The 19,993-nt window shown below is 38.7% G+C and overlaps 1 protein-coding gene across 1 annotated transcript in view; it reads right to left on the bottom strand.

Annotated features, from left to right (window-relative positions):
• Nucleotides 1-19,993, bottom strand: part of SLC25A13 (solute carrier family 25 (aspartate/glutamate carrier), member 13) — a 273,994-nt gene that overhangs the window by 214,478 nt on the left and 39,523 nt on the right. The window contains exons 2-3 of the mRNA XM_006834264.1: nucleotides 13,997-14,050; nucleotides 4,532-4,674 (exon numbers count right to left, since the gene is read on the bottom strand). Coding sequence (XP_006834327.1) covers nucleotides 4,532-4,674; nucleotides 13,997-14,050 — 197 coding nt within the window. The remainder of the gene's footprint in view (nucleotides 1-4,531; nucleotides 4,675-13,996; nucleotides 14,051-19,993) is intronic.

The following is a 19,993-nucleotide window of genomic DNA, read 5'->3' as shown; positions in this document are numbered from 1 at the left end:
TTTTTTTTTACTGTTATATTGTTTTTACAATTAGAGAAAATGTTATATCTAAAGTCAAAGAGTCAAGCATCTATTATTCTCACTATCACAGCAAAACATTGAGATTTGAAATAATACAAAATCTATTTAAAAACCCCACAAGTTTTAGAGAATTGTAAGATTACAATTCTTGGAAGAGGGAAGAGGCATCTTGAACACTGGACAGACACAGACTTTGGCTGCAGCCTATCTTGAGCTTGGGTCACAGAGCAGGCCCCATTCCAAGGTGAATTGTTTAAACACAGGAACCTTAGTTACCTCATCTGCAATACCAGGAAAACAAAGCCAACGTTTCAGATTTATTACTAACTGTTTAAAATGTAAAACGCATGGTACATGGGTAGCAGCCAATAAATGTAAGGTTATACTTTTAGAGACCATATGTTACAAAAAAAAAAAAGTAAATAGAAAAAGCATGTGTGTTAATGAGGGTAGGGATGGAACAGAAGGCAAAATACATTGGTGGTGGTGTAGGAGGTTGCTTACCAGGCAGTCGGTTCCGACTCATAATGACCTTGTATAGGGTTTCTGAGGCTATAAATCTTTACAGAAGCAAAAAGTCTCATTTGTCCCCTGTGGAGCAGCTGGTACGTTCAAACTTCTGACTTTTCAGTTAGCAGCCCAACTGGTTGCCTACTGTGCTATCAGCGCGCCTTAAAGTAAATTGTTGTTGTTAAGGGCAGTTGAGTTGGTTCTGACTCATAACGACCCTGTATAGGGTTTCTGACGAGGAGCTGGTGGGTTTGAAATGCCAACCTTGTGGTTCACAGTCCAGTACTGATCCTACAGCACCACACCAAAAGTCCTAAAGTACATTGTTGTTATCGTTGTCGATGTTAAGTGCCATGGAGTTGGTTTCGACTCAGAGCAACACTGTATATATAGGCTTTCTAAGGAGCGGCTGGTGAGTTTGAACTGCCAACCTATGGTTCAAACTGACCTTGCGGTCCAGTGCTTTATCCCACAGCACCACACCAGAACTCCTAAAGTACACTTGTTGTTGTTGTTGTTAAGTACCATTGAATCAGTTCCGACCCATAGCGACCCTGTTATAGAGTTTCCGAGTAGTCACTGGTGAGTTTGAGCTGTCGACTTTGCAGTTCAGCACATTAACCCACATCACCACAACAGGACGCCAGAGTACTTTAGAAGTTATTAAAATTCTATAAATTAAATGCCTGTAATTATATCAATATAATTGTTGTTGTTGTTATGTGCCATGGAGTCTGTTCCGACTCATAGTGACCTTGCACAGGGTTTCCGAGGCTGTAAATCTTTACGTGAGCAAAAAGCCTCATCTGTCTTCCACGGAACAGTTGGTAGTTTCGAACTGCTGACCTTAAGGTTCGCAGCCCGATTTGTAACCAGTATGCTACCAGAGCTCCTTGGGAACAAAAATTTTCACTGAAAGAGAGAAAGAAAAAAAAAAGAGAGAGAAAAAGAAAAATAAAGACGGGAAAACATCCTTATTAGTGTTAAATTTAAATAGGAAATGTCATTATAAACTTTTGATTCGTTATTATATTCCCAGCTCTTTAAAAGTCAGGCAAGCAGTAGCACCGTATAACTATACACCAATGCCCAGCTCTTTGTTTCCGAACACCATTGTCCACTAAAAGGAACCAGTGCTTCTTGGAGAAATGGTGACTTCTAGATCAGAGGCAAAAGCCCAAGCTGAGTCTAAATAGCTTATTGCATCAAACACATGGAGCATTCAAAGACAGGACAAAAGAGCCAGCTTGAAAGAACTGCCACTAGCCAAGCTGGGACAATTTAAACATTGGAAAGTACAATAGCAATATATATTATAATACAATGAATTAAAAATTAAGTCCCTACATTTGTACTTATAGTCACTTCCTCAGCACCCGTAAAATGAGTAAGAGAAAAAAAAAAAAAAAAGCGTTAGGGAAAAAGCTTCTTTTGTTGTTGTTAGCAAATAAAAATGTACTAACCAATAAACGTAGGAGAAATTATAGAAATATCAGTATTTTCAAATAACTATATAATAACGAATTTGAAAAAGGAATATCATGGCTGCTAAAGTAATTGGGTTAAGGTTCCCAGGAAAGGGATATCCACATGGTTTCAAAGTATCATCCCACAAATTATCTATTGTTTTCTGGTTAGATGCCATCAAGTCAATCTTGACTCATAGTGACCTCATATGACAGGGCAGAACTTCCCCAAAGGGTGCCCAGGGTACTCTTTATGGGAGCAGAGTACCAGGTTTTCTCTGGTAAAACTACTTAGTGGGTTTGAACCACCAAACTTTTACTTAGCTGTGGAGCACTTAACCATTGAGAGCACCTTACAATTTATCTACTAATTTTAAAACCAAAAAAGACAGCATCTTAACCAAGAGAACAAACTTTGCATCATCAATGAGGAAATGAGGAGATGCAACAGGTAGTACAAGACAACCCCTGAGAACAGTCATGAGGAAAAAAATAGGACCTTCAATAAATGAGCTGGTCTGGATTTGAAAAGTCAATGTCACGAATGGTCTGCTCTAAATGTAAAAGACAGAACTACTGAATACACTACAAGAACCTTAACTGGATCCTGGATTTTAAAAAAGGAAAAGACAATGAGCCATTGGGAATGGTAGATGGGTAGGGAGAATTTGGTAAATTTGAATATTGGACTAGATGTTAGATATTTGAAATGACTGCTAACTTTCCTAAGTATAATAATGGTATGGTAATTATGTAGAGAGTGTTATTATTCTTATAAGTTAAAGACTGAAGTATTATAATATTTACCCATTAACACTTAAATGATCCGCCCATAAAAAGGAACTTATGTATACATGTGTTTGTGTCTATAGAAAGAGAGCACAAAATGTTAATAGTTAATTACATGAAGAGTATATACAGTTAGATTTTCAATGCATTATTCTTTCAACTTTTCTGTAGTTTGAAAATTTTTCTATCAAGTTGGAAAAATCATCATCTCAAATATTAAGTTGGATGACTTCTGCTACATGTGAGCTTGATCAGAATTTCTCTACATCCCGAACATTGGATATGTGGAAGTAACGAAATTTCCTTGGAAAAAATGTTTGCCAGAAGGGCTTATCCTCGATGGGCTTCAATGGACTATTACTGTGAAATATACTCTGCCGCTCCCTACATGATCCCAGAGAGACATTGATGAAATAAGGCCTTCTTACATATTACATTTTCCTACAGAGCAAAGAATTCCACATTGGAAGATAGAAAATAGGGGTAACAGGCTTAAAAAAAAAAAAAAACTTCTAACACTGGAACAGAAAGAAGTCATAATCAAACCCTTCTCCAGAAAATCGAAGGATGACTATTTGCCAATTTCCTTCTGTCCTTTGCTTCCCCCAAATCTTCAGAGCCTTTACTTTGCAGGTTATTTTCATGCAAGATGAGATGACAGATGCGAAGTGCTGAGAGCATTTGCTGTGAATGAAGAGCTTTTACTTTGGTTATATTGAAACTAATGCATGGGAAAATCAGACAGAGGCAGGTCCCAACAAAGGGAAGAAGATCAGAGTAGAGAACTCCACTGCAGAATGGTATGCACCTGACAAAGCCAAAGTGCGTGCTGGCAAGCAACAGGGGCAGACGACTAGGTATCCCATAGTGTGTAGAAAGAAGGCTGGTTCTAGTAGTTCATGCTTAGGGTATTGCAGGGAATTCATGTTCATATTAACAAAAATTGAGAACTCAAAGTAGCGTAGTGGTTACGAATCGGGCTGCGAGCCACAAGGTCAGCAGTTCGAAACTACCAGTGGTTCCGTGGGAGAAAGATGAGGCGGTCTGCTCCCGTAAGGATTTACAGCCTCAGAAACACTGTACAGGGTCGATATGAGTCGGAACCAACTCCACGGCACTTAACAACAACAACAACAATAAGTAAAAGCCAAGTGCAATGTTTTACAGCTTTTTAAAAACACCCATTAAAAAATATATATATACGTATATACGCAGAGAAGACTTGTAGAAGATTAAAAAAATCCAAAAGCATTTTGTAAAGTATCCTATCCTATTTAATTCTATATGGCAATCTCTTCTCCAGATTTTGCAGAATGCCTTTCTTGGAGATTTGGAATGATTCTACTATTTTGTCTGTTAGATCTGTATTGTGTAATATAATATATGAGACTTTAAAGATTACAGATGCAGAGGGAAAGATTTGAGAAATTTTAAGTTCACAGAACTTTAATTTATAATGATAATTTTTACAGCTGCCTTAAAAAATACCAACATGTGTATAAGCACTCTAGTGTATCTTCACACTACTGCATTACAGTTTTGTCAAACTATGAACAGTTCTTAAATTTGTCTGAAAAGTTCACATACAGAATCCCCAGCTATAAAACGACCAATGAAGGAAATGTTAAGAGCATTATTTCTAAAGTAATTTATTAGTAGTATTAGATAATTTCCAAATTGTTACAGAGGCTTAGGGCAATATATACACACACATATATTCAATAAAATAATTAAAATAAACATACCCATCTTTGGTCTGATCAACCATACTACTTATAAGTTCCACCGTCTTTGGATTAGGTTGGCTTTCTCCAAAAATGTTCAAATATCGAGTGACAAAGTCATTGGGAGACATGAAAAATTCACCATTTTTTTCAATGCTTGCATACTGTTAAAAAAAAAAAAAAGGGGGAGGGAGGAGAAAGTTGTCTTATAGATTTGATTCTCAAAATTATCTCACTATGGGATCCACATTTGAAAAGCTAAGAATATTCAAAGGATACAATGTCAGATGTAATACGGTGCTCTTCAATTACTCCCCTCACTTCAAAGCAAATGGTAATATTAATTTTGCCCAGTTTTAATTAAGTTAATGTCAGTGGATCTCCAATGAATGAATGCAATCTCCCCCTACCCCCGGGGAATATGTGACACTGTCTGAAGACCATCAGACCTGTCACAATTGGGGATAGGGAGCGGTGCTGCCGGCAACTAGTGGGTAGATGCCAGAGATGTTGCTAAAAACATCCCTCAACACCCAGGACAGCCTGACAAAAAAGAATTATCCATTTCAAAATGTCAATAGCACCCTGGTTTACACAATTTGTAAAGACAAACTATACCTTGTTCTTTAGCAAGGACAGAGAGCTTTTTTAAAAAGTGGAATTAATTATGAATCATGGAGGAAAACGATCTAATTTTTTCATCCCTATTCCTGCTTCAAGGGCATTAATGATACAAGAAACGATGACCAAGTGGCTAAGCAAGAAAGCCACCTATGAACTGCATGGCTTCTTGTGGGGTTTTATAGAAGCCGCTGTTAAATGCTGCTTCAGTGGTGTACTCAGATTCTGTAGTATTATCATGCACAAACAATAAATTAGAATTAAGCCTAGGATACTTCTTCAGTGGTCTTCTAGATTCTGGCTGTTAGTTTGGCACAGTTGAGTTCACACACAATGTTGTTCTTCCAATTCATAGCGATTCTGTGTAGGGTTTCCCAGAAGCAGTTGGTGGGTTTATAGTTAAGCAGTCCAGAACTCCAATAGGGGACCTGCTAATCCTAGGTCAATGAAGCTTTCAGGACTGTGGAAAATGCTGAGAAATCTGGAGATCAAAGGTTGCCCTTATGGAGTAAGAGAGAACCTCTTGTTACTGGGAATAAAGAGTGACTTGGTGGCAGGGGTGAGGACAGCATGACTTGCAAGAGGACCACAGTGAATTTAGGCTCAATGAAGCATCTCCTGTCTCTCTGTAACCCCATGTTGTTACTGCTGTTGTTGTTGTTGTTGTTAAGTGCCATCGAGTCGGTTCGACCCATAGCGACCCTGTACAGGGTTTCCGAGGGTGTAAATCCTTACGGGAGTAGAAAGCCTCATCTTTCTCCCGCGGAGCGGCTGGTAGTTTCGAACTGCTGACCTTAAGGTTCGCAGCCCGATTCGTAACCACTACGCTACCAGAGCTCCTTGTTACTGCTGTTAGGTACTGTCAAGTCAATTTTGGCTCATTGTGACACAATGTGACAGGGCAGAAGTGCCCCATAGGATTTTCTAGGCATTAATTTTCATGGCTTTACTGAGACAGATTGCCTGGTCTTTTTCCCTCAGAATCACTGGGTGGGTGTGAACTGCCGTAGAGCCATTCTGGTCTATAGGACAGGGAAGAACTGCCCCATAGTGTTTCTGAGGCTTAAAATCTTTACAGAAGAAGCTTGCCACACCTCTCTCCCTCTGAGTGGCTTGTGGATTTGAACTACCGTACTTATGGTTAGCAGCTAAATGCTTAACCAATGCATCACACCAAGGCTCTTTAGTTAAACTGAATTTAAAATGCTTTAGAAAGTCACTTGTTATTTCTCAGTTCAATTTCAATATAGCATAGGCTCCTAGTCTGTATGTTACTGTCTCTGTTAGGCATCTCAGCTTTAGCATCTCTCAGGCCTGGGCTGTATGGAGCACTACCTCTTACTAGTTGAGTGACCTTGTATATATCGTAGACTCTCTGGGCCTGTTCCCTCATCTGTAAAATGGGAATAACAACATTACTGCTTCATAATGTTGATGCCAGAAATCAAGGAGACAATCAAGTAATATACAATGCCCTGTATATAGTAAGTCATTTATATGTGTCCTATATTATTGTTCTTAATTAACATTTTTCAACAAAATACAAGAGAAAGGCCCCAAGAAGGTCTAGCAATTCTGCTATTCTTCAGTGCACATTTAGCATTTAATTCGGCCTGTTGGAAACAGAAGAAACAGTATTTTGATTTTTCTAACTGAAGCAAAACAAGCCTGAAATGTAATGGAAATATCACAGCTAATTACAGCAATCCTATGATTTAGACGTAATATGTATATTTGCTTATGGTAGTGAATAATTTATGTAGAAACATAATTTAACTCTTCCCCTGCCATTCGACATTTACAATAATTCCAGTCTGGGGCATTTTCAATGACGCTGAGGAAACCAGCTATGAACATAACATTTGTCCAAATTCCTGGTGATTTTCAAAGGCTAGACTCTTGGAAGTAAAATTGTTGAGTCAAAGGGCAGGAACTTTAAGGCTACCGATGCTTCCTATCACACTGTTCTCCAGAAAATATTGTACCAATTCATGCTCCCACCAACAGTGCTTGAACCTACCTTTGCCCCCTCCCTTCGTCTATCACATTTGGTGCAAATATTTTTCCTGTTTGATAGTTTTATATAATTGAGTCAGTGGATTTTTTTCTCCTTTGTGACTTCTTCTATTACTTGTAAGCTTAAAAATGAGTCCTTCCCCCATCTCAAGACTATTCTATCGCATTTTCTCTTAGTGGGTTCATCTTCTACTCTTTACAGTTTAATACATAGAAATTTTATTTTCATGTGTAGTATAGGGTGAGGATCCTCCAATTTTAATTTTTTCCTACCTAGAACTGACTCAATGGCACTTAACAACAAACAACAACAATTACTTGGTTGATAACTACCCAAAATGTTGTAAGTTAATGTCCACCAGGAGGTACCTCAGAAGACAGCCTGATGATCTAGTTTCAAACAACCAACCATTAAAATCCTAGAAAGATCCAGAAGGTATGGAGAAAGGTAGACTCTCCACTGAGTAGTGTCCAATCTGTCTAGGTGGGGCTGATGAAAGGAGATGGGGATGGCACTCATGTGGCACAATACTGAATAACTGCTATCAGGACTGACTGTGAGGGTTGGAAATGTAAAGGTAGATGTTTTGTAACAAAAGGACGGGAGTGGTTGACTTTGCAGTCCAGGAATGGAGGTCCCTGGGACCATCAAGGAAGAAGAGCTCTTGTTTCTTTGCATATCTCCTATCTAGGTCTATACACTTCTAAAGGTGGTGGTGCTTCCACCTCTTTAATCCTTCCCCATCCCCAAATAAATCTGCATTGTTTGACTTACACCAAGTCAATAGGACAGTTTTGGTATCTACCAGGAACTCAAATTGTGTCTCTTTTTAATGTTCTTTGAGTTTGGGGAACAAAAAGAAGCCTTAAGGAGCAAGACCAGAGCTATACAGTAGATGGACTAAGGTTTCTCAACAAATTCTCATAGGACAACCTTTGCGAACGTTAAACAATGAGCATGGCCATGATGGAAAAAAACTCTTCAGCTCAACTTCCTTAGCTTTTATCTCACTAATGCTGTTTTCAATTTTCTTAACACTTATTCCCAATAAGTCCCATGATTGTCCTGTGTCCTTTCAGAAAATCGATCAAGATTACTCCCTCAAATCCCAAAAAACCATCATCACAGCCTTCCTCTGAGCTGGCCTCTCAACCTGGAATGTAACTGGTCCTCTACTTCTCCCAAGACAGATTTGGTTGTTCTTCTAGAAGTCCATGGTACTTTACATCAATTTTTCTTTAGTCTTCCTCATTCATGTCCAGCTTTCACAAACATATAGAGCAATTTAAAATAGCTTGGCTTGGGTCAGGCACAACTTAGTACTCAAGGTGACATCTTTACTATTGAACACTTTAAAGAGGTCTTTTGAAGCAGATTTGCCCAATGCAATACTTTGATTTCTTCACTGCTACTTCGATGAGAGTTGATTGTGGATCAACTGACAAATGGCAGTCTTGACATCTTCAAACTTTTATCCATTTATGTTGTCTATTGTTCCAGTTGCAAGGATATTTTTCTTTACACTGAGTTGGAATCCATACTGAAGGCTGTATTTCCTGATCCTCATAAGTGCATCAAGTCCTCTTTGCTTTCAGGAAGTAAGGTGGTGTCATCTGCATATCAAAGGTTGTTAATGAGCCTTCCTCCAATCCTGATGTTGTGTTCTTCATATTCTCTAGCTTCTAGGATTATCTATGCAGATTTGAATAAGCATGGTAAAAGGATGCAACACTGGCACAGACCTTTCCTGATTCCAAACCATCTAGCACTCCCTTGTTCTGTTCAAATGACTGCCTCCTGGTCTATTTAAGATTGCTAATGAGTTCAATCAAGGAATTCTCATCCTTTACCGGGTTATCAATGGTTTGTTATGATCCACTCAATCAAATGCCTTTGCATATTCAATAAAACACAAGTAAAAATCTTTCTGGAATTTTATGCTTTCAGCCAAGATCCATCTGGCATCAGCAATAATATACCTAGTTCCAAGTACTCTTCAGAAGTTGGCTTAAGATTCTGATGGTTCTCTGTTGATGTGCTGCTGCAATCAATTTTGAATTATCTTCAGCAAAACTTTACTTGCATGTGATATTAATGATATTGTTTGATAATTTCTGTATTCTGTAGGGTCATCTTTCCTTGGAATGGACACAGATATGGATCTCTTCCACTTGGTCAGCAAGATAGCTGTCTTCCAGATCTCTTGGTATAGACAAGGGACTGCTTCTAGTGCTGCAGCAGTTTGTTGAAACATTTCCATTGGTATTCGGTTAATTCCTGAAGCCCTGTTTTTTGCTAATGCCTTCAGTGCAGGTTGGACTACTTCTTTCAATACCATTAGTCCTTGATCATATTTTCCTGAAATTGTTGAACTTCAACCAATTCTTTTTAGTGACTCTGTGTATTCCTTCCATCTTCTTTTGATGCTTTCTGCATCATTCAAAATTCTATCCATAAAATCCTTCAGTATTATAACTTAATGCTTGAATTAATTCTTCAGTTCTTTCTGCTTGAAAAAGGCTGAGCATGTTCTTCCATTTCTGTTTCTAAGTCCAGGACTTCATACATTTCATTATAATATTTGACTCTGTCTTCTCCAACTGCCCTTTGAAATTTCTTTCATTTCCTTTAGCTAGTCTCTTCAGACATCCACTTTGGTCTTTTCTGTCCTATCTCAGGCCTCAAGGTCAGCGGTTCAAAACTACCAGCCATCCTGTGGGAGAAAGATGAGGATTTCTGCTCCCAAAAAGATTTACAGTCTTGGAAACCCTATACAAGGTCGCTATGAGTTGGAACCGACTCCACGGCACAGTACCACACCACCAGACTCAAGGGCATATTTTGGCTCTTGAGGACTTATTATAATTTTCTTCAGCTTCAACCTGAGCTTGCCTAGAGACAACCAATGGCCTTTTCCACAGTCAACCCTGGCCTTGTTTTAGCTGATGATACCGAACTTGTCCATTGTTTTTTCCTACAGAAGTACTCTATTCAATCCCTGTGTGTTCTGTCTGGCAAGGTCCACATGCATAGTCCTCATTTGTTGTTGATAAAAGGTATTTGCAGTGAAGAAGGTGTTGGTGTTGTAAAATTCTATCATGTAATCTCCAGCGTCATTTCTATCACCAAAGCCTTATTTTTCAAATACTGATCCTTTCTTTGTTTCCAACTTTTGTATTTCCATCAGCAGTAATTATCAAGGCATCTTGACTGCATGTCTGACCAATTTCAGATTGAATTCTTCAGTTTCTTTATCATTGACTTTAGTGGTTGGTGTGTAATTTTGAGTAATAATTGTAGTAGCTGGTCTTCTTTATAGGCATATAGATGTTATCCTAGCACAGATAACATTGTACTTCAAGATAGATCTTGAAATGTTCTTTTTGACAATGAATGTAACACCATTGCTCTTGAATTTGTCATTCCTGGCATAGTAAACCATATGACTGTCAAGCAGCAGTAAGAGATAAAAAAAAAAAAATAGACCCAATAAAAATGTTGTTGTTACTAAAGCTGTTGAGTTGATTCCGACTCATAGCAACTCTATGTAGGGTTTCTAAAACTTTAAATCTTTGCTGGAACAGAAAGCCTCATCTTTCTCCCACTGAGCAGCTAGTGGGCTTAAACTGCCAACCTTGTGGTTTGCAGTCCAGTGCTTATCCTATAGAGTTACCAAATACCCCTAATGCATAGTAAGCATCTTTTAACAAAAAAGAAAAGAAAAAGTATAATTGATCTTAATGCTTCTGAAAAAACAACAACATAAAATGCCAGATCCTGGCCTGTTTCCATCTTCTGGGTCCCTTTTTTCCTTATTTACTGCAGCTTTTCTGGCTCTCTCTGATGTCCAGAGCTGACCCACGTCCCTGGCTACCCACACATCTGGTGAGAAGGGTTTATCAAAACTCTTCTCCAGCAGCCTCAACGTACAAAAAAAAAAACATTTTTGTAATCAACTAGAATTTAGCCAAGAGAAGAAGTGTGTAATATTTCACATGGAATTTACATTAGGGAAAAAATCAAATTAGGAAAACAACAAAAAATTAGCAAAATATATACAAGTTTACAGAATGCTTATTGCTGATCCAGACTTAACAGCCCAGTCAGGATGGAGACGTGCTTGGCACAGTTCTGACGGTGCCTAATTCCCCATTCTTCTCCTCACCTCAACAATGTCTGTGGTTGATGGTAAACACAAGATCCTCAGGGGCTGAGCCAGGGGGGGATTTGTGTTGGTACCACACTCTCCAGGCCTGGTGAGGTCACCAGAACCTTTGCCAGATCCTCAATCCCTTCCACAAACTGCTGATCACAGTTTTCTTCAGGCATGCCGGCTCTCCCTACATCTTGCATTTCTTCAAACTCTAAGTCCTATAGAACTCTCACTAAAAGCCACGTACGTAGTCCAAACTCATCCCAGGGTTGGTGTGTCATGCTGGGCAGTGAGAAATCAAACGAAAAAATAGACCCAATAAAAGATTCCACCTACAATCTTCAGACCAGTTGCACAGACACCAGATAGGCTGCTGCCCAAAACTCTCCATAGAATTCTAACATTCCATGTTTCCTAGAATGCAAAGTCGTTTGAACCACAGGTCAGTGGTTCAAGCTCACCAGCTGGTCCTTGGAAACCTTATACAGGGTCGCTATGGGTCAGAACCGACTTCACAGCACTTAACAACAACAACAATATATCTACTGAGAGTGACCTTAACCTAGTCCTACCAGCTGCCATGAGCCTCAGAAGGTGGACACAGATAGTCTTTACGTGGAGCCTCTCCAATGGTTCATACCAACAGACCAGTGAGTATTAGAGCGTCCCCTCTATTGGGACACCCTGTGAGTTATTCTCACTGCCCATCAGAAGGAAGTCCACAATTCGTATTCAGTTAGAAAACAGACTCAACACACAGGTCCTGGGTTCAGCAAATGATTATGACTCTGCAGTTCAAGTTAATGACCTTTATTTGTCTAGGTTCTTTGGCAATAACCCACTTGGGTGCTCTTCCAAAACTGTCATCTGGAATTATATCATTACAGTTTTATATTATACTAAAGTTGTAGTAATATAACTTCAGTACACATGCTAAAAACTCTCTATGGTTCTGCATACACACCCTGTCTCAACCACAGTGGGCCCAATAATAAACACTAGGTAAGAAACAAATGTTTTCTTTGCGGATCCTCATTCTCCAGAATCCTTTTCTACATTAGAATCTTTGTATATTGTCCTTTCTGGGCTTCAAAAAAAAAAAAAAAGATTTTTAAAGAATCCTGCTTTTCTATGTATAATCCAAACCTTATATTTAACTCTTTCTTCCTTCCCTCAAACTACCCTATGTTTAACCATATTATTTTGAGTGTTTGTATCTCTTGTGTTATAATTATTAAATTTCATTTGTCCTGTGTCCTTTGAGAAAATCTATCAGGTAAATCAACATCTAATGCAGACCGTATGTTATTTCATTGACAATTTTCAACTTTTTATATAATTTTTATTATGAAAACATTCAAACATATACAAAAGTAGACAGACTAGTATAATAAGCCCAATGTTCCTTTTTATCATTTTTGAAAATTATCACTACACTGCCCGTTCAATTTCTCTGCTCCTCCAAAACTGGATTATTTAAAAGTTACCCCAGCTATTATAGTTTCACCTGTAAATACTGTGGTGCACATCTCTAAAAGATAAAGTTGCTGTGCATTTCTTATCATCAAACTAGCACTGCAGTCTGAAAAAACAAGAGCAGTGTTCAAATTTTCTTATGTCTCAATTTCCTTTAATAATTTTGATGACTTATCTGAGGCTTAGAGAATTAGTAACTTTCCAAGCCATATATTCATTACAGAGCAGTAAAGCATCAACCTTCTCATTTAAAGCTTCAATTCTCTTTCTGTATAGCAGAGCTATCTTTTTGGAATCTTAAAAAAGGCTCAGGTATTTGTTTTTCCTTATCCTTTCAGAAGTGATTTTTTCTCCCTTGGGTCCTTAAACACCAGTTGACTAACATAAAAGTGCTTCAACGGTTCAGTAGCCAAGGTTGTGGTTGTTAGTTGCTGCCAAGTTAGTTCCAACTCCTGGCGAGCCGAACTGTGCAAAGTAGGACCAGTCCACTGGGTTTTCACGACTATGACCTCTTGAAAGCAGACTGGCAGGCTTGTCTCCCAAGGCATCTGGGGGTGAGGTTGAACCATCATCCTTTTCAGCTGGTAGTTGAATGCACCATCTGGGGTAGACTGATAGTATATTACCCACTCACTGCTCAATAAACACACCAAGCAGATAATAGAATTAGAATCCCAGGAAATGACCATGTATGGTTTCCTTTGTGATATAGTATCTATATTATTCATACTGACGCCTCCTCACAGGACACCATTGTTGTAATAAAATGATGATGATGATGATAATGACCAGAGACAAGGATCGTCCTCTCTGGATGAATGGAGCATTCCTGAAATGTTTACAAACACCTTTGAATTTCTTAGGAGGAAAAAAACGATATTATCATCAAATGACACAGCTCAATCCGGAAAAGGTAAATGGGTAGTAAGACTAAATCCTTACACAGCTGCATTCCAATACCTGATATCAAAATGTGAGACCAGAAAAAAAAAAAAATTAACCTTTAAACTGTTACCCTCACAATCACTTACAATTTTCCTATGTGTTTTAAAAAGCAGACGTAAAATGTAAAGGATCTCTTTCTTAAGCCTTCAGTAAATATACTTTTTTGGACTGTTTCAAAACTACAACAATGAAATTAAGAGCTGTCTGAAAATAATCTTTAAAAGGTACAGAATACAAATTAAACAAGAAATAAAATAGATTCCTTTATACTGACCTTCACAAATATTGTTCTTAGCTCAGCTGGATCTGCTCTCTTGGTTAAAGCCACCTACAAATCAACATAAAAATGTTTATAGTTTTAGAACAAAGCTAAGAAATCAAATCAGCACACTAAAAGAAAATAAAATTCCAAGTTAGAAATTAGTGGGTTTCATTTTTGTACTTAATGCACCAAATTTCCCCAGTGCATATACTACTCCTTGGATCTGAAATCCGACTCTTTATGTGGTTTCTAGAATGATAATATTCTGTACAAGAAACTGGTAGTGAAGGTTCCTAATATCTACTGTTTAATGTATATCATTAAAATTAGAAGGAAGAAGGGGAAAAGAAAGAAAAGTTGAAACAGATTCGTGACTACCTGGTGATTTTTAAATACATTCTAGAGTGACCCATTCACAAGGGGATATTAAATAAAACAGTACAGCTTATTTATTAACTATGCAAGAGAACAAAGTTTTTAAAAGAATTCAGAACATAGTTTTTAACGGATTCAACGAACTAGGCAAGTCATGTTAGCAAACAGAAGGCAATTGCCTTGAACAGGCATCTACACCTAGTTACTTGGCTGTGGCAAAGAAGTTTTCTCTATCCTCCTCCCCTCTCCAAACTTTTAATCCAATAAATCAAAAGTCTCTACAGGTCTGACTATCATTCTTCACATTCTAGATACACAAGGGGTTGTGGTTAACCTTCCAACAGCAAAATTTGACAGATTAGCTCAGAATAGGTGTTGTGCTTAATTCTCCAAGCCACAAAGTCCAAAAACATCACTGGGGAAAAGGCAAGACAAACTTGAACATGGCTGCCCCTAGTCAACACAAAAGGGCCCTTATGTGCAACCAAACAGTGGGCTTATTCAGCGACACATCACCCAATCCTACTGGCAAAAATCATCATGAGGCTGAATTCTCACCAAATACAGCGTCACCTCATGATACAGCCAAGGAGGGGTTCCTGGAACCACCCCAACACTAAAGCCAGGTCGCTATCCAAGGGGAGATTTATGCAAATTGTTCTAAATCCCTTCTGTGTGTTTGCAAAGACTTTTCTGAGATCTTTGGACAATGGGTTCTCTGTCTCTTAAGTATGTAACTGCCTGAGTTCCTTGGCCCACCACATCAGGAATAATTTTATTTACTAATCACTGGAATGGGAGAGGTGGTCTTTCTGGAAGCCATTGGTAGGTCGGCTTCTTCCTCAAAGCTAGACTGATAACACTTTAAATATTACCTAAGTAATTGCAACCACCAATGCTATTTTTCACTCATATCAAATCTTAATCTCCTTAAAATTCTGACTTATTTAGTGTTCTTTACTGAGATTGCTAACAACCTATGACTGACAGTACCAATTATCTGTTAAGAAAGGAGTCCCTCTGTAGTGTATTCTGTGAAAGGCATGGTGGAAAGAATACTGCTGGTGAAGATGGGGGCAGCGTGAAAATCTACGTGATGATCTTCTTAAAGAGCAGGGCTAATTCATCCCTCATGGTAAGAGTAAGAGTTGCCCATTTCATGACAGTCCATAAGTAACACTTCCTTAAAAGGTAGAGGTTGGCCTTAGGTTCTTAGTTGGGTTGTCTTTTAAAAGCAAAGGGAAATTTCTACAATGTGATCTCTCAGGAGCACCTCTGCAGTACCCTGAATTTACTTGATACGGCTTTTCTAGTCAATGTCTTAATTTCCACCAAGTGATTAAATTATACAGGACTGTTAAGCTGGCATTGGGTAGTTTTGCCACCCAGTTAGACATAAAAGGTACCATCTCAGATACAGGAAAAGAAGATCCTAGTAACATCAGGAAGGAAGAGGATGAGTGGAGTGTGAGAATCCTACCTAGAAAAGTGGCGACAGCAGAGGCGATGGCCTGGAGAGAAAGAGAGAGAGAAAGATGGCAAAGAGAGAGAGAGAGAGAGAGAGAGGGGCAGAGGCCAAGGGGCTACATAGCTGAGAAACCAAAGACGAGAGTGAGGCATGTCTTCAGTGTGGCAGAGAAGAGGCATTCCTGACTGGAGAACTATTGCATCCTGAGTTGTTTGTTGATCCTGTTCGCTTCCCTAACAAACCCCATAATCATGAGTATTGTTATGAGTTCTATGAGGCCATTGCAATGGATTATTGAACCCAGAGGTGAAGCAGCCAGTGCTGTGGGAAGAACGGTTGGTGTCAGAAAAGGGTAAAGAAGGTTGTAGGGTGGAAGCATGTCTGACCTCCGCTTCATAGGAATCAATCTTGGGTTGATTTTGAGTTTAATTCTATTTCCCAAATGTGAAGCCAGTGGAAATCAAACATGTCTCCCAAAGGTTTTTGCAACATTCTTTAAAAGTTAACTAATTCACTATGCCATGGCCCTCCCTGGGAAATGCTAATTCACTATGCCAAGAGAAAGATACCAGGGCTTTACTTCTTAACTCACAGTTCTAGGGCAAAAGTGACCACACACACACACATAAACAACAACAAAACCCACAGTGACACAAAGATAATAGGACATTCAAGAAACAATACTTAACAAACCAAGTCACCTAATCTAACAAGTACCATTCATCTGTCATTTTGTCTTACTGTGGTGGCTTGCTTGCATGTTACTGTGATGCTGAAAGCTATGCCACCAGTGTTTTAAATACCAGCAAGGTCACCCATGGTAGACAGGTTTCAGCTGAGCTTCCAGACTAAGACAGACCAGGAAGAAGAAGAAGTAAACTACTTCTGAATGTTTCGCCGCTGAAAATCTTATGAATAGCAGTGGAACACTATCAGTACCAGAATAATGAATATTGACATATTTGAGCATTAAGGTGTGTCTAACCCAAGCCATGATATTTTCAGTAGCCTAATATGCATGTAAGGAGCTTTGGTAGCATAGTGGTTACAAATCGGGCTATGAACTGCAAGGTCAGCAGTTCGAAACTACCAGCAGTTCCAAGGAAGAAAGATGAGGCTTTCTGCTCCTGTAAAGATTTACAGCCTCGGAAACCCTATGCAGGGTCGCTATGAGTTGGAACCGGCTCCACGGCACTTAACAACAACAACAATATGCATGTGAAAGTTTGACAATAAATAAGGAAGACTATAGAAGAATTGATGCATTTGAGTCATGATTTTGGAGAAGAATATTAAAAGTACCATGGATTGCTAGAAGAACAAACAAATCTGTTTTGGAAGATACAGCCAGAATGAACTTTGGAAGCCAGGATGGACAAAATTCACCTCTCATACTTTGGATATATATTATCAGGAGGGACCAGTACTTGGGGAAGAGCATCATGCTTGGTAAAGTAGAAAGTCAGCAAAAAAGGGAAAGACAACCCTACGAAATAGACTGGCGCAGTGGTAGAAGCACTAGACTCAAGCATAATGACAATTGTGAGGATGGTGCAAGACCGAGCAGAGTCTTGTTCTATTGTGTATAAGGTTACAATCAGTTGGAACTGACTCAACAACACTTAACAACAACAACATGCACAGAATACGTCATAGTTTTCTAAGCAAATCTATTATCTTACTGGATTCTTATAGCAAATCCAAGAGTTAGGTAGGGTATTTTACAGAAGGGAAAAATCAAAGCTCAGAAAGGATCAATTATTTCCCCAAAAGTTTCCCTAAGTGCCAGTTTGAGCTTAAATGTCTAAGTGTTGTCAGAGCTGGAGTCAGACCCCAAATTATCCATCACCTATTTGATGCTTTCTTCATTATGCAACAGATAGCATCTGACTGGAGTGGAGAGCTGACCTGACATCTAAATCTACTGACTGTATGACTTTAAGCAAGTTCTCCTTCTTCTCAGTCTGAACAGAGGGAAGGGTGAAATGAATTCATTATATAAAGTGCTTAATTAAAAAACGGGCCAACACGAAAGCTCTTAGAGCAAATGGTATCTGCATTTGAGCTACATAGTACTGGCACAGAATACGGAAACTACCATGGGCTGCCAGAAGAGCAAACAAATCTGTGTTGGAAGAAGAGCCGTCAGAATACGCCTTAGAAGCAAGACTGGTGAGACTTTGCTCCCGTACTTTGGACACGTTATCAGAGAGGACTGGTCCCTGAAGAAGGACTTAATAAAGTCGAGGATCAGGGGAAAAGAGGTAGATCCTCAAAGAGAATGAATGGCATGGTATCAACAATGGACTCAAACACAGGAACAACTTTGAGGATGGTGCAGGATTAGGTAGTACCTGTGAGCTGACAATTAAAAACAATAACAACATTATTGTCTGTATTATTTATCTAAAGATGTTCATTTTCTTTCATGTACATTCTGAAATAAATTTAAGTGATTAGGGTAACCTGGCTTATAACAGGAGGAGAGAAACTGAGAAGGAAGGGGGCGAAGAGAGGGAGAAAAAGAGAGATAAAGGTGCGGGGCAGTTAATTATTACAGCCGTTCTAGCTATGTTGTTCCATTCTGTGGTGTATTATAAATCCTACTCTCTATACCTGTAATTGTGGACCCATTGTGAAGTGAGCTCTTAATGAGGCAGGATTAAGGTAGGAATAGGAGTCCTGGTGTGGTACTTCAAGATAAACACTGGACCACAAGGTCAGCTTGAACCACAAGGACAGTGATTCAAACTCATCAGAACTCCTCAGAAACCCTATACAGGGTTGATATGCATCGTGGTAGCGTAGTGATTACGAATTAGGCTGCTAATCTCAAGGTCAGCAGTTCGAAACTACCAGCTAGTCTGCGGAAGAAAAATAAGGCTTTCTGCTCCCATAAAGATTTACAGCCTCAAAAGCCCTATGCAGGGTCACTAAGAATAGGAACTGACTCCACGGCACATAATAACAACAACAAAGTGGAACTAAGGAGTAAGGATTAATGTGGGAATGAGAAGTACACAGTCTACTTTACTCTATCAGCTTGTCATACTGTGGCTGTTTATGTGTTGCTGTGAGCCTGTAAACTATGCCACTGGAATTTTACATGCCAGCAGGGTCACTCATGGTAGGCAGGTTACAGTGGAGCTTCCAAACTAAAATTACACAGAACAAGTGGATGACTTCTGAATGGTTAGCCACTAAAAACCTTATGAATAGCACTGAAACACTGGCTGATATAGTGCCAGAAGATGAGCCCCTCAAGTTGGAGAAGAACTGCTTCCTCAAAGTAGAATTGACTATAATGGTATGAATGGAACAAAGGTTTGGGGACCATTTGTTGATGGGGCACAACATAAAGTAAAAAGAAACAGTTGTAAGCATACATAAATAATTGGAAAGTGGAATTTATGAAGTATGAATTTAGGAAATTTGGAAGCTGTTGAAATGAAGTGGAACCCACAAAGATAGATATCCTAGGATGAAATGGACTGATATTGGTCATGTTGGATCAAACAGCCATATATTTATATGTTGAAGAGGAATGGCATCAAATTCATTATCAAAAAAAAAAAGCTCTATCTTGAATTACAATGCTGTCTGTAATAGGATGATATCCATATGTCTATAGGAAGATGACTTAATATCACTATTATTCAAATTTACTTAAGAATCACTAAAGCCAGTGGTAATGAAATTGAATTCTACCAGCTTTTCAATCTGAAATTGATCAAACACGCAATCCAGATGCATTTGACTAGGATACAAAAGCTGGAAACAAAAAAGGATCAGTAGTTGGAAAATATCACTTTGGTGATAGAAATGAAGCTGAAGATTGCATATTTTTCAAGACCAAAGATGTGTCAAGTGCAAATACCTTTTTTCAACAACATAAAAGGTGGATCTCACCAGATGGAATTCACAAGAAACAAATAGGCTATATCTGTGGGAAAACAAGATGAAGAAACTCAACATTATCTGCCAAAACTAGGCCAGGGGCCAATTGTGGAATACACTATAAATTACATATATGCAAGTTCAGGCTGAAGCTGAATAAAATTAAAACAAGTCCACAAGAGCCAAAATATGACCTTGGGTATATCCCACTTGAATTTACTTAGAGATCATCTCAAGAACATATTTGATGCATTAGAAACTAATGAGCA

This window comes from Chrysochloris asiatica, unplaced genomic scaffold, assembly GCF_000296735.1.
Source record: "Chrysochloris asiatica unplaced genomic scaffold, ChrAsi1.0 scaffold00010, whole genome shotgun sequence".
Classification (NCBI taxonomy): Eukaryota; Metazoa; Chordata; class Mammalia; order Afrosoricida; family Chrysochloridae; genus Chrysochloris; species Chrysochloris asiatica.
The sequence above is the reverse complement of the archived record's forward strand: the minus strand, read 5'-3'. Positions and strand labels throughout refer to the sequence as shown.